Source organism: Ammospiza caudacuta, chromosome 27, assembly GCF_027887145.1.
Source record: "Ammospiza caudacuta isolate bAmmCau1 chromosome 27, bAmmCau1.pri, whole genome shotgun sequence".
NCBI lineage: Eukaryota > Metazoa > Chordata > Aves > Passeriformes > Passerellidae > Ammospiza > Ammospiza caudacuta.
In genome coordinates this window covers 5,990,707-6,009,742 of record NC_080619.1, presented here as the reverse complement: position 1 = coordinate 6,009,742, position 19,036 = coordinate 5,990,707, and the positions used below count along the sequence as shown (strand labels likewise).

The following is a 19,036-nucleotide window of genomic DNA, read 5'->3' as shown; positions in this document are numbered from 1 at the left end:
CGCCCTGCCATTACAGTTCCTGATGAGGATCAGGTTATTTACTTTATATTCCATGGTTTTCCACCCTGATTGTCCACATCCTTCCAAAGCTGCAGCTTTCCAGCAGAGAAGCTTCACTCCTGTAAACAGCAACTGCAGAACAGGCTTAATTCTTGAATTTATTCATTTAACGTAAAATCATCAGTAAAGATATTCACAGAGACTCTCCAGGAGCTCCTCTGTTTCCAGTCAGCCCATTTGTATTAAAGGAACTTTATAAGGCCCAATTCTTTAACGCTGTCACGCAGCATCAGCTAAGGAAAGGAAGTGTAATCCCTATTTTAGGGACTTAAGGGCATTGCAGAGAGAGACAGTGACTTGTCAGAAGTTACACAGGAAGTCTGGAGTAGACCTTTGGGATTTAGCTCTTGGCACCTTTTCCTAGTGTCTTAATCACTATGCCATCATCTTATTTTCTATTTTGGTAGTATTTCCATTTTCTGAAGCATACCTGACTCAAAGAGCCCCTTTTCCTTGCTATCAGATGTACTATTTCTTCTTTCCTTCCTGCTTCCCTTCTTGTTTGGGTAGACACATCCTTCCTGGGGAGCAGAGCAGGCTCCAGGCTGAGCCTTGTCCCATGCCAAACCTTCCTTATTCTACATCTTGGACTCCAGAGCCACAGCAGGGAGTGAGGAGGGGAAACCCTGTAAACAGAACCGGAGAATCCTTGAATGCTTTGGGTTGGAAGGACCTTAAATCCCATCCATGCCACCCCTGCCATGGCAGGGGCACCTCTCACTGTCCCGGGGTGCTCCAAGCTCCATCCAGCCTGGCCTGACATTGCCAGGGATGGGTTATCCTGTCTTCAAATGATGCATTGAAAGGTTCTGCGCTGTCTTCAGCAGATGTAATCTCATTAATCCCAGGCAGTTCTGCCTCTCCTAAAAATTCCTTGTGGTGCTCTCAGCTTTGAAAACAAAAATAATGGAACACTGTCATCATTACCAAACTCTAGGACAGCATGGCAGGATAAATATGGCCTCAAATGCATCTCTCCCCCAGCAGAGATGTGAATCCTGAGAAAGTCCTGTAAAACACACCTGCAACAGCCTTTCCCAGCCAGGAGGAGCAGGTGGGCACCTGTACCTGTCCTGTGGCCCAGGGCTGGGCCTGGCTGCCAGCAGCATTCCAGCAGAGGGGGCTCTGAAGCTGCTGAAAAACCAGAAGCTGTTCTGCCTTTGGAATGGCAAAATTAGAGAAGGAAGGGGAGGAAGAACGTTAAAAATATGATATGCTTTTAGATCCTCACTTCCTCTGAGCTGACAGTCTGGACTGTTTCTAAAACAGCACGAATGAAAAAGCTGAAAATGAAATGCTTCTTCCAGTCACAGCCCCAGAATAATCTCAGAGGCCACTTTTTCTCTACAGCCATTGCTGTGCATGGGTTAACCCAGAGGGTTTCTTTAAGTATTTTCAAGCCTGATTGATAATTAATTTTTCATTCGCAGCTGGTCTCAGCGCAGGGACTCTCCCACAGTCACAGAATAAAACAGCTGTGCCAGATGTTGGCTGGTCCATAACATTTACAAAAGGCAGAACCCCCTCTCATCTTTTTTTCTACCTACATTCCTCTTGTTTTGCCGCACTGACAGGCAACCTGCTTCACCCATTACCCACCAGTTCACCACTTCTTGCACTGCTCCAATCTGCACAAGCTGCCTCCTTCCACCATAGTGGGAGCTGAGAAGTTTCTCTGGAGCGTTCCAAAGCACAAATCCAGGGACAAAAATAATCTGTGAGGATGCAAATGCATTTCTAGGGCGAAAGACAAACAATTCTTAGAAAGAAAGTAATTTTTTGAGCAGGAGTTACTAACACAAAGTCCATATATAGCTTAAAAATCACTGCAGCATCTTTGCAGGCAACTCTTTCCACTGTGGTCATGAAGCTCAATAAGCTTTTATTTCAAAGCCAGTACACAAAGAATTAGAAAAAAATCCAAGGGTTTAGTTGAACTAGATTGAACCTAAATACTTAGGGAAGTCATCCGTCCTGCTTGCCAAGGCCCAAGGTATAAATGTCCAAGCTCTGCCACACTGTTCTCCTCTTGGCCCCAATTCCAGACACGACAGCAGTGACTGAGAGTGGAAAAAACCCTTTAAGAGAGGTCACCCTGCCCAGGAGAGAGACTTAAAGCTACAGAAGTGCCCAATTGCTTTGTTTACACTTTGCGTATATTCAAAATCCCTCAGAGACTAATTATTTAAACTCTAAAAAAAAAAAAAAAAATCCCTCTTCCCTTCATCTTAAAAACAAAACCACACAACAGATAATTCCCATTTTTTTGTGCAGGGAACAAACAAATGTTGGAAAACATGAGCAGAAACAACACTGGGATACACAGACCCCGCAGCAGATTTTTAAGAAAGCAAATATTTAATGTACAGCTGCATTAACCATTCTGTTGGAGTTCTGTAGTGACTGGGTTCCTATAATGTATTTGGGGAAACTTGCAATTTAAGGGTAGCTGGAATTATCAAGTTTGTTTGGGTATTTGTAGGATGAGGGATCAATATACTTCACCAGCTTTGCAGAGGCAAGGTAAAGCAATCAGCCTCCTCTTCTCCACACAGAAGGAATGAAGTGTCTTTGTAGTTTTCTGCTCCCCCCAGCTTTTTACTCATCACACAGGGAACTGCAGTCAATCTACAAATGTTCCATTTTTATTACAAAGTATGAAAGGCAGAAAATACTGTACCTAATACACAGGAGGCCAAAACTTAGAAAGAAGGTTAAAAAATCTGAATAAAACTACATAGGAAGCAGGAAATAGCATAAAAGGATGCAACATTCCACTTTCAAGCGAGTTCAGAAAATTGCCTTAAAATTTACAGTTTCAACAATATGGTTCCATGACTCAGGTGTTAAAATCCATTGTAACAAACCCTTTTATATTTTCTCCATAAAAATAAAGGAATATAGGGACACTGCAGTTATCCATGTCAACAATATATGTCTGTTGAATAGCAGGATACTGGGACTCCTCTAGGACAGAATAGTAGCAAAGTTGCAGGTGGAGAAAAGGACAGAAGTAAAATTACTATTGCTTTAACATACTCTAAGTGAGAACAAGAAGTCAGGAATCTCATATGGATGTTTGTACAATCATGCTACAAAGATTACACCTTCAGGAAATTACCACAACAGGACTGTGAATGGGAAGAGCAGAAGGGAAAACACACCTAAAAGTAGAATCTCCTACTTGGCTACTGGTAACAAAAATGCTTCGGCGCAACGGATTTAAATTACATTTTACACTGCTAGCAACCCAAGGGTTAAAAAAAAGGTTCTTTTTAAATAGTAATTTCATAATTCCTATTTCCCAAGTTGTGAAAAAAAGCAACATACCTTTTTCCAGCTGCACTGGGACTCTGTCCTGCTCTGGTTTTTGCTTTTCTGCCTTGCTAAGACCCCGCAGACCCACCCTCAGCACTAAGAGGGGCTGGAGTTGCATATGGAAAACAAACTCCAAGGAATGGGAGCTGGACCATGGGTTTACAGCTGCACATGGCCACAATATTTTGTCAGGAAATAGCCTTTTTCCTTAATTTTGTTAGATTTCCTATAAAGAAACCAGCTTGATGGAAGCCACTGAGATAATTTATGACTATGGAAATTCTCGCTTGATGCTAAGTATCAGAGGCTGCACAAAAGGCCACTGAGGTCCTTGGCAGACACACTTGTCACCTGAAACAGGCAGCAGCAACTCTCCCAAGTCCCTTTGCATCTGGTGTCTGCCATGAATCACCAGATGAGCCTTCAGTGATTGGTATTTAGCTGCATTTCTAATTACTGCTCCTTTTACTGCTGGTGAAAGGTGCTGATTGGAAGTTCTGAAGATCCCTTCCAGAAAACAAACCAAGTCAGGGGCATCCTAAACTCTCCTCAAAACCCTCAAGAATGGAACATTTCTGACTCTTCTTGGGTAAGCAGGGGAAGTACAGCTGCATCAGAAAGTGCTCTTTAAGTGCCACATACAATTAATTCCCTGGATTCTCTGCAGAGATCAAGAGAAACTGGGACAGAGCTGGCAGTGACCTGCTCTTTGCTTTCCACGTCCACAGAACAGCAGGTACAGGCTTGCTCTGAGAGCAGAAGGCAGGAAACACATGTTAGGGAGAATTTGTGTTACCTGACAGGATAACTGTGCATTTGAGGTGGTGGAACCACTTTGCTACTGAAAAAAGCAATGGGAAAACTCAGCCCTTTAGTACTTTGATGGGACTGAAACTGTGCAGCCTGCTGAGCCCAGAGCCTGGCTGTGCTGCTGTCCACTCTTTGCAGTGTGTCTGGAAAGAGTTAAAACACCACTAACCATCTGGTCAATTCAATGTTTCAGGCTGTGTGAATTTCCAGGCAGCAGCTGCCGTTTCTCTCTCACAAAATTCAAGTTATCCAAAGGCTCCAGGCACATCCCTACACAACCAACCCAGCACTGTCAACATCATGTTCTGATGGCAAAGAAGAGGATGCCCAAACACCACCAAGTTCCTGAACAAAAAGGACTCTGGGGGACATGCAGCAGGACATCCCTTGGGTTGGCCTTACAGGACAGTGCCAGTCTCACAACATGAAGCTTCAGTTTAACATTTACAGCCTTGTCAAGTGCTCACATTTTTGGCTTTCAGTAAAAACAAGCGAGGGTCATCCCCAGTTTAGGATTTTGGTGACAGTCGTTATTTAACATTTTCTACACAACACAAATGCCTACACTACGAGGGCTGAGGAAAAGATGACTCTCCTCCTAATCTTACCAAAAATATACTTGTTAAAGTGCCATCTGCAAGAGAACAAAATGGACACACTCAGCTCCTTATTTCCATTGACAACAAGCACAGGAACATCTGTGAATTCTGTACATCAGATTCCTCCCCTCACCTGGTCTCTGGCAGGCTATGATCTACAGACTGAGGCAGCTTCTCATTGCACCATGAGGCAAAAATAGAGCTTTTCACTATTATCCAGAACATTCAGTAGAGTAATTACTGCTAAATTTTGAAAGGATCATTAACTTTGACTTATGAGAGGCAATGCCTCCCCCGTTAAATACATTTCAAGGTTCCATAAGAAACAACCTGTTTTAGCAGTCTTCTTTCATATTATTTGAAACCACTGTGTTTTCTTTCTAAATAGATTGTCAAAGCACTCAAATCCTTGCCTTTTAAATCCCTGCACACACAAGTACAATTCCCACAGATGCAAGCTACCATAGCCCTCCTCATTTAGACAGTTCACAAAGTTGGCACACTACACACTAATTCAACATTGAACTTGTTAACTGCTGGTTTTCACCTCCCTAACAAATTTTACATCATCAACATCTCCTGGCTGAGAGCCAGCAGGTTGCCCACATAATAGTAGGAATCTGTGGAAAGCTTGGTTTAAACAGAACATAACAACCAAACAATAGTTTAGTCTCCTGAATTAATCAATTGGAGAAGTGATACAGAACTTCCTAATTCAGAATTATTTCTGTCCCAGAACCAGGCTGGCCTGTACCAACAGCAGCACATGGTTTTCTGCTTTGCTCACCTCACCTGTGTTCACTCTTCCCTTAATGTTACTTTCTACTCAAAAACATGAGGTATTTGCAAGCAGTTGTTCTGCATCCTCTGCTTGTGCAGTAAGCACCAAATAACAGAAATTGAATATCAAAGTATTTATTTTCATGAACTTTGGGAAAAAATAATGATTATGGGGGCTTTATGCCCTACAAAATTGAGTGTCAAACAGGGGAATTGTAATAATCTGTGCATTTCAATTCACAAGTGTCAGGGTTTGTTTTATCTTGCAGACAAACACCAAGCACAGCATTCCCTCCCTGGCACTGGGTCACAGCAGCTGTTGGCAAAAGGGCACCAAAGTCTTTCCCTTCCTTGTCTATACAGAAGTGCCATTTGCACTACAGAACATCTCACCCATGAGGATTTTCATGTCTTTTCACTCATTAACCTTTCAAGGGACATCTTTGAAGTTATTTTAAGTATTATTTCCCTGTGCCAAAACAGTCTCTAGTGATTTAAAATGTAATTTCTTGTGAAGAATGACAATGGATTATGCCCAAAGCAATATGCTGTAGATCCAGAAGGTATCCCAACTGGCTAAAAAAAAAAAAAAAAAAAACAAAACAGGATATAGGCTTTATTTAGAATCCAAGATTCCTTCACTTGCCTTTGATGCATTTGGGGTAAGTACACAATTTCACAAACTTCCATCAATTTCAGGGATGCAAGAATAGACACTGGATCCTCTTCAGGTCCCTAACAGGATTAATTTCCAACAGATGCAGAATCTACCTGGCTATTCAGAGCATGAGTTCCTTTACACAAGCTCTCATTATCTTAGCATTCATCTTTGACTCATGCAGGAATCTGTACAGGAATAAATTTTGAAGCAAAAAGGGGACATGGAAAGCACTAACATTGCAGGTAGTTCCCTCTCAGTAACAGCACCTTTTGCCTGCCATTTGTAATTAAACAGAGCATGACAAGCCTGTGGATGTGTTTCAGATGACTCCTAAAGCTGTGAATGCCATTAGCCACTCCTGCTAGGAAAAGCCCAATTTTTGCTTCATCCTATATAAGTTTTTTCCAGTTTTAGATGAAGTGCTATTGCAAAAAGTGATTGTTTGGCTAACACTGCTCTGACATCCAGCTAAAGCCTGTCTGTGGAACACACCACTCTCACTAGTGCTGCTAATAAGAAAAATTGACCTTCAAGTCAAATGAAGCTTTGTCAGAAATCCCACCACTGAACACGCTGACAAAACACCAGCTTGCACAGTGTTAGCTCCTGGTTCTCTGCTATCAAAAGGAGTGATGGAATACAGCTGCCCCTAATGAATTCCTATCAAATTCCTGAGGCAATGCTTTTCTGAGCTCCATGGTGAGAAGCAGCCTGCAGAAGAGTATTTCTCTATGTCCAGAATGACAAAATTCTGCAGATTCTGTTCTGTATTTGACAGTGTTCTCAGTGTCAGCTTCAGTGTTCCACAGCAATTGCTTTCCCAACTTGCCTTTCCTGCATAAACTGACAAGATGCAAGTTTGCCAATGTCCTGCTATTTATAATCTGCCTCCAGTTGCAGGTGAATACTCATTAGGTGGAAAGAATTTTGATGGTTTCTGACATTTACACAGAAACTGGGCTGCACACCCTTCCAGAGCAGCTCTGGCTGTCATGTCTTCATCAGAGAACTGCAGAGCCTTCAGCACAGGACCCGTGTTATGGTAAAACTCCAACAAGGATTTTTATCTTGCCTAATCCACTCAGCTTTCATTGAACAGTATTATTGTAGAGGGGTCATTATTCCAAACAGAAGCCCTCTGGCACATCCCCCAAAGTCAGGAGGATGACAAATGCCAAACCTTGGCCTCAATGGCACAGCTTCTTTCCTTCCAGATCCACCTTTGTGCATCACATTAGAGAGTAACTTCTTTCAAAAAAACAGCTTTCTTTTGGGCAGCAGACCAGCTCTTCTGACTTGTCTTGTTCATTCAACAAGACCTGGCAGTATAAAGCAAATACACTTCACAACAAGATTGCTTTTTTGCTCCCTTCAAGACCTCCCAGGAACGCAGGCCAAACACTTCCTCTGAAGTAGAGCCTAATCACAAAATCTTGCTCATATTATTTGCCAATCAAGCAAGCTCCAAAGTGTGAAACCATTTTATTTTGATTTAGATAAGGTAAGTCTTCCAAGGGGAAATAATTTGGTTGGAAGTGTCAATCCCAAGCCCATTACAAGTACATTTTTTCAGGAATTGTTTACCTCCTGGGAGCTCACGTCATGCACAGATCTTCATTCTCAACCTATCACCGCTCTGTTTGCTAACACAACTGCAGGATACACACAAACTCAGTCAGAATTTAAAAATAAGACCTACCATAGTAACAACTGCCTTGAGCATCAGAAAAGTGTAAAGAAATTGTGCAACAAGTACTTGTACTTCACAGCACCAGAAAATTCTGCCCAGGTCACCAGATACAGGGAGCCAAGGCAACAGTTAATTCTGGCAGGCCTTTACTGCCAGGGAGCCTGCAGTGTTACTGTGGTTTGTATCCATGAACAGGTCCTGCTCTGGACATATGGAAGTGGATCACATATCAAAAGTAAGAATTAGGGAGAAAAACCTTACTCAATAGAAAGTTAGCCCAATATATAAAAAACATACAAACGTTTAAACAGTTTAGAGGCAGCAACAACAGGAATGATAAAGATTCCTGCCAAGGTGGCCGTTAACATCACTGTCTTTTTTCCCCCCACCTTGTTTTGCACCTGCATCTGTTAAACTGGTGGATGTGCTGCCTCAGCTGGCTGACAAACACATGGACATATGCAGCAACTTAAAAGCCTGCAAGCTTATTAATACAGTCAACAAACAAATATACAGAACTTTTACTGAGGGGAAAAAAAGAATTTCACAAGAAAACCAGAACCCAGAAGTTCCAAGAGGCTCAGCACGTCTCTGCATTTTAGAGTCTTGAGAGACAGGAGACCCCTGCCATCGATTCTTGTAACAGTTTCTTGTAACAGCAGATGCAAAGCAACAACAGATACTGGCCACTTGACTGGTGGTGTTCTTACTTTAGAGGGGAGGGGGAAGGACACAGCCCTGCCTCACTGTGCACCAAGCTGCAAAGTTAGACTCTGAGGATCTCCAGGCAGTTGTTGTAGCAGATGGCTATCCAGTCTGGCTGGGTGGATGCCCACTGTACATTGTTGATCTCTCCCTCGGCTGTGTAGGCCAGGATGGGGTCCTCGATGGCACGGGGCATCTGCTGGATGTCCCAGATGAGAGCCTGGTGATCATCCGCTGCACACACACAACAAATGCAAGCACGGTCAGTGTAACAGGATCTCCACATGTGCCCACTACTGGCCTATAGCCTCAGGAGCCGGGAAAGACATGGCTGTTCCAGTCCTGATCCACATTCAAGCCAGATACAGCAACACAATTATGCTCCAACAAAATAAACTTGGATCATTACACATTATCCAAGACAGAGCTGATAAATGAGTGACCAGTGGGACTCATAACAGCAGAAAACATTTAAAACTGCATTACAAAAAAGCTAAGGAGTATTAAAATAACAGGAGCTTAACCAGAGCTGATGCACAGTTTGGGTACTGGTCTCATCACTCTAGTAGGTGTCTATTTCTGTAACATTTTAGGAAAGTCACCTAATAAAGAGCTTCTAAACTGCAAGTATTCTTTAGCAAAAGGCAGGCAGAGAATTGCATATACTTTAGGATGAAGAAGATTTTGCAAATGCAGCAGAAGACTCTGAGATTCTCCTGTAGGTCTCACTTACCTGCTGTACAGATGTGGCAGGAAGAGTGAGGTGCCCAGGCAATTCCATTTACACAGGCTCTGTGGTTGTTTAACCTGGCAACTGGGGTGCAGGGAACTCTGACATCTAGAATCACAACCTTCAGGAAAAAAAAGCCAGCTACATTAATAAACTACAGTAAAAAAATTAATTTATTCCAAATACAAAATATTTTGAGATCAGGCTATAAACATGGCTCTTTCCTAAAGGATGTGGTAGGCAAGCAAGCCTTGTTCCTAAAGCTGTGCCATGTGTCTCAAAAGAAGCCAGACTTGACAGGGGTCTTGTGAGTTAGGCCACAGTGGCAAACAAACTGTGCTTCCCTGAAGCAGCCTTGGTAACAAACTAAAGCTGCACTGGGAAAGAACAAAGTGACTCAAAGATATTAGGTGAAAATTATTGCCCAACTGCTCCGACTCTTAAAAATGAGCTGAAATATATACAAGCCATAAAGCTCAAGTTTATAATGCCAAAGTCACTTTAACTCCTCAGTGCACTAAGAACTGGTCCTTAATCACACTTCAGGTATTGATGCTGCCCCTTTACCATAAACACTGAGGTGTAAATTAGCATCAAGCCACCCGTCCCAGCAGCCAGGGGAGAGGGGCTGCTGCCTCACCTCCATGCCATCCATGGCCATGGTGGCCAGATAGTTGGGGTCCTGCTTGTTCCAGCAGAGGCGCAGCAGCGGGTGGTGCTGGGGGTCCTCGTAGATGATGGTGCTGTGCTCCAGGTGCCGCAGGTCGAACATCCTGACCGAGCCATCGGCGCCCACCGACGCGAACATGTCCCTGCCGCCGCCCGCGCGGCTGAAGGCGATGTCGTACACCTGTGGGCACAGCATGGCACAGGTGACACCTGGCACAGCACAGCATGGCACAGCTCACACCTGGCACGGCACAGTACAGTACAGCTGACACCTGGCACAGTACAGCACAGCACGGCACAGCTCACACCTGGCATGGCACAGTGCAGTACAGCACAGCTCAGACCTGGCATGGCACAGCACCGTACAGCTGACACCTGGCACAGCACAGCACAGTACAGCTGACACCTGGCACAGTACAGCACAGTACAGCTGACACCTGGCACAGTACAGCACAGCATGGCACAGCTCACACCTGGCATGGCACAGTGCAGTACAGCACAGCTCACACCTGGCATGGCACAGTGCAGTACAGCACAGCTCAGACCTGGCATGGCACAGCACAGTACAGCTGACACCTGGCACAGCACAGCACAGTTGACACCTGGCACGGCACAGCACAGCATGGCACAGCTGACACCTGGCACGGCACAGCACAGCATGGCACAGCTGACACCTGGCATGGCACAGCACAGCATGGCACAGCTCACACCTGGCATGGCACAGCACAGTACAGCTGACACCTGGCACAGTACGGCACAGCATGGCACAGGTCACACCTGGCATGGCACAGCATGGCACAGGTGACACCTGGCACAGCACAGCACAGTACAGCTGACACCCAGCACAGCACAGCACTGTGGTGGTGTTCACAGGGGTCTTAGGATGAGGGAAAAGATGAGAATGTTGACTCTATGTTTCAGAAGGTTTGATTTATTATTTTATGATATATATTATAGTAAAAGAATAAAAAAATTAGATTATGTATTATGATATATATTATACTATACTATATTATACTATACTATATTATACTATACTATATTACACTATACTATATTATACCATACTATATTATACTATACTATATTATACCATACTATATTATACTATACTATATTACATTACATTATATTATACCATACTATATTATACTATACTATATTATATATAATAAAATAATATATATTATTTTATGACATATATTATAGTCAAATTATAGTAAAGATTTGATCAGAAGGTTAGCTAAGAATAGAACAAGCATGTTCTTAAGTCAAGAGTCTATAATGAGTAAAATAATTGTTTCCATAGCCAGCAGTATTTAGGTACTCAAACCTGTATGTAATTTTAGAAAAAACATATACAAACTTGCATAAATGATCTTTTTGAACCATTAAATTGCTCAAGAAAAAAAAAAAAAAGTTCTGTTCCTTTTCTAGTGCTTTTAGAAGATGCAATGTAAACAATCAAAATCCCCCATCACCTCTTTGTCATGTGCAATAAGCTGGGTCTTCACGTGGCCAGACACCAAATTTACTCTTCCCAGAACCTGTCCTGTCTCCAGACCCCAAATAGTGCAGGTTGTGTCAATACTAGAGGTACCTGAAACAAAACCACTTCTATTAGCAAAATTAATATTGTCACAAATTATTTAATCACTTCCTGGGTTAATGGGTTAATGTAACATCCCCCAACATCTACAGATCAAAACAGTCACGAGAACAGCATAGGACTAAAATCAAGAATGTCAAACAGCCAGCAGTCTTCCATGCATTTAAATGACCCAAAGCTTTTAACTGCAGAAATAGCCTTCCACACAGGAATAAAGTGTAAATAGCTCATGTCTGCTTCAATCTATTCCAAAGCCTGATGCAACAGGGAGATCAGCTTTCCCATCCTGTTCATCTCTCATGTGTGCCAACCCCAAATTCAATCAGTGATTTGATGGTGTGTTATTATTAATTGATTGCTGATGTGGGCTGAAGGTGGGGTTAGCACTAAAGCTCTTAAGAGATGAGACATGTAACACACAAAAAATAAATAATGTAGTAAATAATTACTAGGACATATTATCACTGTTAATCTCTGGGCAAATCCCCCTGACATAAATGGCTGTTCTCTTCTGGGAAACAAACCTCTGCATCAGTCATCCTGGATTCACAATTTTTCCTGTAGGCTATAATTAAACCTTAAGTGTTCAGCCCCCTCCTCCAACTGAATGAAGGACTCTTGGCTCTCCTCCTGCTGCTGAAATGGCTTCACAAAACACACAGCTCAGTGCACAGTTTCAAATTCACTCCAGAACACCCAGAAATAAGTCACAGAGGTGATGGACATCCTTACTCAGAACTGCAACAACAGCTCACCAGCCCTGGAGGCCAAGACTCTCTATCCCCAAATGTCCCATGTCCAACCTGAGTGACCATTCTGCACTGAACAGGGCACCTTTCAATGAAAAAAAAGTCCCCATGACATGATTGTTTTAATTTTTTAAAGTGAAACAACAGCAGTTTCTATGAGGCAGCAGTCTGTGGTTAATTATCAGATTAGCCAGTGGACATGCAGTGACACAACAGCAGTTACAGCCCAGACTTCATCAGGTTCAATTAGAAAGTGTGCCAAAACCATAACATTTTGTCAGTCTCACCTAACAGGTAAGGATCCACTTCATTCCAGTCAAATGATGTCAGTGGAGCACAGAAATCCGAGTTCTTGTTGTTGTTCAGCAAACACTCCAGCCGGGTCTCAGTTTCACCCACCTTTAGAGAAAATCAAACATCTGACTTAAAAAGCAACATCACCTGACTTGTTCCTCTGGCACAAAACATTAGGAGTTAATCCTAGGTTTCCTTCCTCTCAGCTTTACATCCTAAAGCTCTCGAAAACACAGCCACCAGCTCCATTTTCAATAAGCTGATTAAAACAGCAATTGCCATGATAATTCTGCTTCTCTTACAGTCCCCATACAGTCACATTATTGCAATCAAGAAAATCTTGAGTGAAAAAGAGACCAATATATAACACAATTCAGTTCATGGTTCATTTCCTAGGGAGGATTCACTCACCCTCCACACTCGCAGGTAGTCACCACTGGTGGCCAACAGGTCTGGGTAGACTCCCTTGGTGTCTGGGATCCACATCAGCTTTGTGGTGGGGTAGGGGTGATCAAAGGTGTTCCTGCAAATGAATTCTGAGCTCTCCTCATCCAAACCAACAAGCTGCACCTGTGAGAAACCATATTTAAAAGAAAGCATTTAATCAAAATACTAATTTCTAATGACAGCATTAAGACTGAGTGGGTTTCAGGACATTTTCTGTCACCTCAAGGACGACACAAAAGGATCATCATGTCAATGAAATGAGAAATCATTAAGTGCTGCTGGGGCATATAAGTAAAGAAAATATCCATAATCACAGAGCTTTCATTTGAGGAGATGATCCCAAATGAACTGAAATCCAATCCTGAAGGATTAAAGACCACACTTCTCTTTTCCACATCACAAAGCCCAGTTTAAATCACACACTTAAACTGCACAAACATTATTCCAATTCATCCTTAACTGAACTGGTGCTGACAATGTCATCTTCAGAGAGCAAAACAAGCTGTAGTTTGCACAATTAAAGTGCATATCATGGAATTCTTGGGCATAACCTTGCAGACTGTGATGGATCATGTCAGGTAGCTGGCAAGCTTTTTCAGCACCACATGACCCAAAGTGTTCTGTCACAAGTGCATGAAAAATTAAATTAATCACATCAGAGAGGAAGAAAGTAAAACAGAATTCAAACTTAAAACATTGGGGAGCTAAAATGGTTACATAATTCAAATGTTTTGTGTGAACCAAGACCAAGAAAGCAGGTCTGCTGAGAGATTCTAGGTAACTGAATTCCAAATTCAGTTTTTGCACAATGAAGTGTCAGGGGGAAGGGCTAAACTTGCCCCATTGTGAGAATGATGCAAAACAGAGCAAACAAGAAACCATCTCCACACAGCCTGGTCATGACAGCACCTGAAGTAATGCCTGAAGTCCCAGACATGATGTTATTAGAAAAATATTGACATGTCAGAAAGTGTGCAGAGAACAAAAGGTGCTGGGAGGACTTGTTTAACCTGCAGTGACTCAGGACCCAAACAGGATGAAAGTCCCACTGTGTGAAATGCTGCTCAAACACAAACATTATGGGGACCACTCACTGCAATCAGTTTGTAAGCTGCTCACAGTTGTAATTTCCTACTACTTTCCACACAGGAGCTTCCTCATGAGAAGAGTACTTTAATGGACTTTTTCTAAGATGTTTATCTGAAAAAAAATCCTAAATTTATGCTTATCCTGGGATAAGCAATTTGTCTAATCAACTACACATTTCAGCTAGATGAGAAATTTATCATATTTTTCCCCAAAACAGAAATGCTTCCGTTGATCTTAAAATCTAATTAATTTGCAGTTTTATGAACTCATTTAGAGATTTTCTTAAATGCAGAGCCTTGCCCCCCCTCAATGAGAAGCTCCATCCTTTCCATCTCATAACAAACACTTAGATGCAGCCAAATATGCTTCCAAAAACTGAAATACAGCCTGTCTTGCCCTCTCTTTATTACAACTACTCCTTACTATCCTTCACACCCTAGTATATATAAATCAGTCAAAAATCTCCCAGACTTCCAAAGTGATTGACAAATAGCTTTCTAACTCCTTTAGGGATCAGAAGTACTAAGCAGATTTTACAAAGGAAGCACATTGTCCTTGGTGATAGAAAATCTTATGGCAAGGTTAGATCAGAAGACAAACGACCTCTAATCATTTCTCCTTTGCTTATGCTGTTTTCCACTCAACATGAGTGTATTAATCCTACACAAAGCAATCACCATCCTGATCACCAGAAGCAAATCTCAAACAGCAAAATACCCCCTTTCACTGGCGTTAATGTAAATATTCCTGCAGTGATATTCACATTTAACCCCTCCTCAGACCTTAAGATGAAGCAATTCAGTATCTCTGATATTTGACATATTTAGGCTGGGTTAGGGAACAGAAATTGTGTTATCACCAGCAGAGCTGCTGCAGCTCAGGTGCCAGCCCAGCCCTCAGAGCTGGAGCAGCTGCCAGGGGGAGCAGGAGCAATGCTTGAGAAGCTCTGCTCTCCCAAGCTCTGCAAATTCAGAGCTGTGACTCTTCTCTGGGACTCCATCACACACGGTCATTACAGAGCCCCTGCACTCATCCTCTCCTGCAGGCTGAGCACGAGGGGATGGAACATGGGATTCTCTCTAGGATGTTGATTATATCAGAGCCCTGTCTCTCCCCTGTGCAAGAGAGGCAAGAATGCTGAGACTGAGGAATGGGAAAGTACTGGATACAATCTGAACCATCCTACATCTCCCTGTAAGTTTTTCCAGTGAGAAAACGAACATCAGCGTGTTCAGTCTCAGCTAGTTTTGTGATTATGCCATGACAGTAACTAGGAATACTAAGTATTTATTTGTTGCTCCAACACTTGAAGATAGGAAAATCCAAATCTAATTTTAGCATGTTATAATCCAAGCACTTATCAACATAAAGCATAATTGCAACAGTGCATGTCAGTAAAGAATCACCTTTAATCAGCATTCCTTAACTTCTAAAAAAACCCTATTTCCAACTTGATGCTAAAGAATCAGAACTAAATGATGCAGAATTTGGTAACAGCTTCTTTTTCTCATATGGTTGGAGGAACTATGAAGTCCACAGTAGTTTGAAATCCCCCAAAACTTTAATGTAATTAGTAACTACCCAAAATGACATTTCACAATTATTTTAGGGTCATGTACAATCAGAAAGATGTCACTGCACCAATTAATCTCCAGCATTCAATCAATTTTTCTTTGCAGTGCCAGATCTTACAGAACAAATGAGGTTCTGGCAGAAGAACTGCCCTGAACCCTGCTTGGGAGGAGGTGGAGATCTGGGCAGCACCTGGTCAGAACCTGTCTGTCTGCTCCAGTGCTGTGCACACCACAACCTCTGCTGTCTCCTAAACTGGATTGCACTTTTGTCTTGCAGATAGATCCCAAAAACCAGCCTTTCCTGGTGTTTTCCACAGATCACTCCTGATCCATGAAGCCACAGCCAGGAGCATTTTAAACAGCAGGACCTATGAACACTGTGCCCTCCCATCGTGACACTGACCCAGGAGGGTTAGAGTGGCTCACTGCAGTTTCCCAATCCAAGAAGTTTAGGAAACACCACCTCAAATTATTTAATTCCTCCATCCAGAGCAAGGCATCTGTCTTCTTGTAGCAGTGGTTTGATCAGTGAAGGTGGACAAGCTGAAACAAAACTCACTGGGGTTCAAACAGGTCTTGGCAAGCAGCTTCAGTCTGTGCCCCAGAGCCCATTAATGTGATGGCTGACAGGGTGAGCAGATTTGCTCTTTTTCTCAGAGTACAGACTAGAAAAATGTTTCCAAGCTGGTCTCTGGACAAATTGGAAGCTTTCAAGCTCAGCACCTTCCTGTCTGTCCCCAGGAGCATTCCCAGGTCTCCAGGAGAAGGACACAACTCTCACACAGGGCTGACACTGCCTGAAGTGCAATGTGCTCAGCAAAGCCCACACTGAGGACTGCTGTGAGGGCAGTGATCTAACCCCTCTAAAAGATGTCAGCACACCCCTGCACAGAGCCCTAACCCCAACATTCTGACAGTATTTTCCCCAATCTCCATTAAACACCTTGACAAAGCTACATGCTATAAACCAAGCTCGCTGGGCAAATCTTCAGCCTCACAGAAATTTCAGGATGCACTGTAACTTCATCCATCTTCTCATCTCTACTTCTATGCAATTCATTATACCAGCCCAGCACCTTGAAGGTTGTTCAGAAGTGACTGCACATGTGTTCTGAGAGATGAACACAGTCTCTGTTACCAGTGTGACATTCTTCACTTACACTTTGCAGGGAAACACTGAAGATACAATCTCATGCCTCATTACACCCTTGTTCTCGAGGAAAAGTACTGAGGAATCAATACTGAGAGTGGTTTATATACTTATGAAAGAGTTATCACCACAGCAAGAAAGTACAACGAGAACAGCACATTTCCAACAGTCTCAGACACCCTGTACATCACAGAATCACAGGGGCAGGAATGAAACTCAGCTCATCCAGCCCAATCCCCTTTTCCAGGCAGAGTAACCTGGATCAGGTAACACAGGAACACATCCAGGTAGCTTTGGAATGTCTCCAGAAAGGGAGACTCTACAAGCTGCTTGACCAACCTGTTCCACTGCTCTGCCACCCTCCATGGAAAGAAGTTCTTCCTCCGATTGAGGTGAATTCTTTATATCTATATGCATCTATATGAACAAACCTCAACCCTGGCCATGAACTTTCCTTTGTATTGACCAAAAAAAGCCAGATATGCCCAAGCCAGGGGATCCTCTTTTATTCTACAGCATCAGCATCCACACTCATCCCATACTCACATCTTCAGTTCCCAGCCCTTTACACCACAGAGAACTCACAGCACACGGTGTTTATATGACTGAAGTCAACCCAATCGTTAATACCGAAGATCAGAGGTCACCAGAAGCTCTGCAGCAGCGTTATCCCAAACCCAGCGGCACCCAGGGCTCGCTAGAAGGAGACCAGCCTGACCCTGGTGCAGCTCCCGCACTTCGGTGGGCACCCGACGGTTCTGTACCGCTGCCCCCCGCCCACCCAGCCCCGGGACGAGGCGGGCCAGCCCCTGTTCGCCCCAGCCCCTGCGCCCACCGCTGCCCACCTTGTTGTTGTACTCCTCCACGAAGCTGCCCAGCGCCAGGCGGAACCGCTTGTCGGGCCGGACGCTCCAGTTCATGGCGTACACGGTCCAGGGCGCCTCATATTTGTAGATCTCCTTCCGCTTCCCGTGCAGCGACATGGCTGGGCCGGGGGGGCCGCGGGCCTGGCCCGGGGAGCGAGCGGAGGGGCCCGGCTGGAGCGAGCGGGGAGCCGGGGCGGGCCGGGGGGAGGCTCAGCGCGGCCCCCGGGATGGGGAGCGGAGGAAGCACGGCAAGGCACGGCCCCCTAGGCGGGCAAGGCTCGGCTCGGCTCTCGGAACGGCGGGGGAGGCGCGGCTCGGCCCCCGGGGGAACGGGGAGGCCCCGGCTCGGCCCCCGGCCCCGGCCCAGACCCGGCGGCGGCAGCGGCGCTGAGGCCGTTTGGGACTCGGCCTCTCACACAACGGGAACGGAAGCCACGCGGGGAGCCCCGCCCACTGCACCCGAGTTGGATGCCCTGACTGTCATTTAGAGTGTCGGTTGCCTATTGGGTAATCTGCCTGTGCGCTCGGCCCGTTTCGGTTTTCTATTGGTTGTTTTACCCTTCACTCCAAACGGACGCTCGCGCGCTGGCTGGGACAACCTACGGCTGCGCTTGGCCCCGCCCAAGAGGGCGGGCGCTCTCGGTGTCGACATCTTATTGGCTACCCGGGGTCGCAGTGACTGGAGGCGGGATCTTGAGCCCTTATCGATGATCGATTGGCTGGCAGTGATGTCAGTCACGCCAGCCCGAGGCGGGTGGGGCCATTCAGGCTCTCGAGTGTGCCGCGAGTTCGAATCCCGCCTCGGCCGGGTGGCGGACGGGCCCGGGCTTATCTCTAATTAACGAGAGGTTAATTATGGTGACTGCAGGTGAGCTCTGCCAGCCCCGCACTCCTTGCATGAAGTAACCTGGGCTTGACCTTTTTGGGGCCAAGATGCCTGGGATGAATTCATGGATGCTCCCAACCAACACAGCCGTAATTCACATTAGGTGCCAAAAACATCTTTATTAGCAAAGTGTACACTAAAACTCCGGAGAAAGAGCTGCTCACAGTTTGACTACTCTCGGAGGGAGCTCGATACATTACTTGAGCTGGCGGCCTAGGACTATCACAGCATCTACCCGAGCGAGCGGCGAGGCGGCAGCGCTACGTGGGCTTCTCCTACGGCCTCTGCGGAGAGAAGGGTGGGCAGGGGGAAGCACCTATGGAACCCTTATCAAAAGAGAGAGCCTGGGA

General features: G+C 44.5%; 1 protein-coding gene across 1 annotated transcript; it reads right to left on the bottom strand.

Moving 5' to 3' along the window:
• Positions 1-2,695: 2,695 nt before the first annotated feature.
• DCAF7 (DDB1 and CUL4 associated factor 7) lies at positions 2,696-18,143 on the bottom strand. Its single transcript, XM_058820413.1, has 7 exons — positions 17,780-18,143; positions 13,086-13,244; positions 12,668-12,779; positions 11,504-11,622; positions 9,994-10,203; positions 9,357-9,474; positions 2,696-8,857 (listed from the first exon to the last, which is right to left on the bottom strand). The coding sequence occupies exons 1-7, from the start codon at positions 17,915-17,917 to the stop codon at positions 8,685-8,687; spliced, it is 1,029 nt and encodes a 342-aa protein (XP_058676396.1). The 5' UTR covers positions 17,918-18,143; the 3' UTR covers positions 2,696-8,684.
• Between the last annotated feature and the right edge of the window lie 893 nt (positions 18,144-19,036).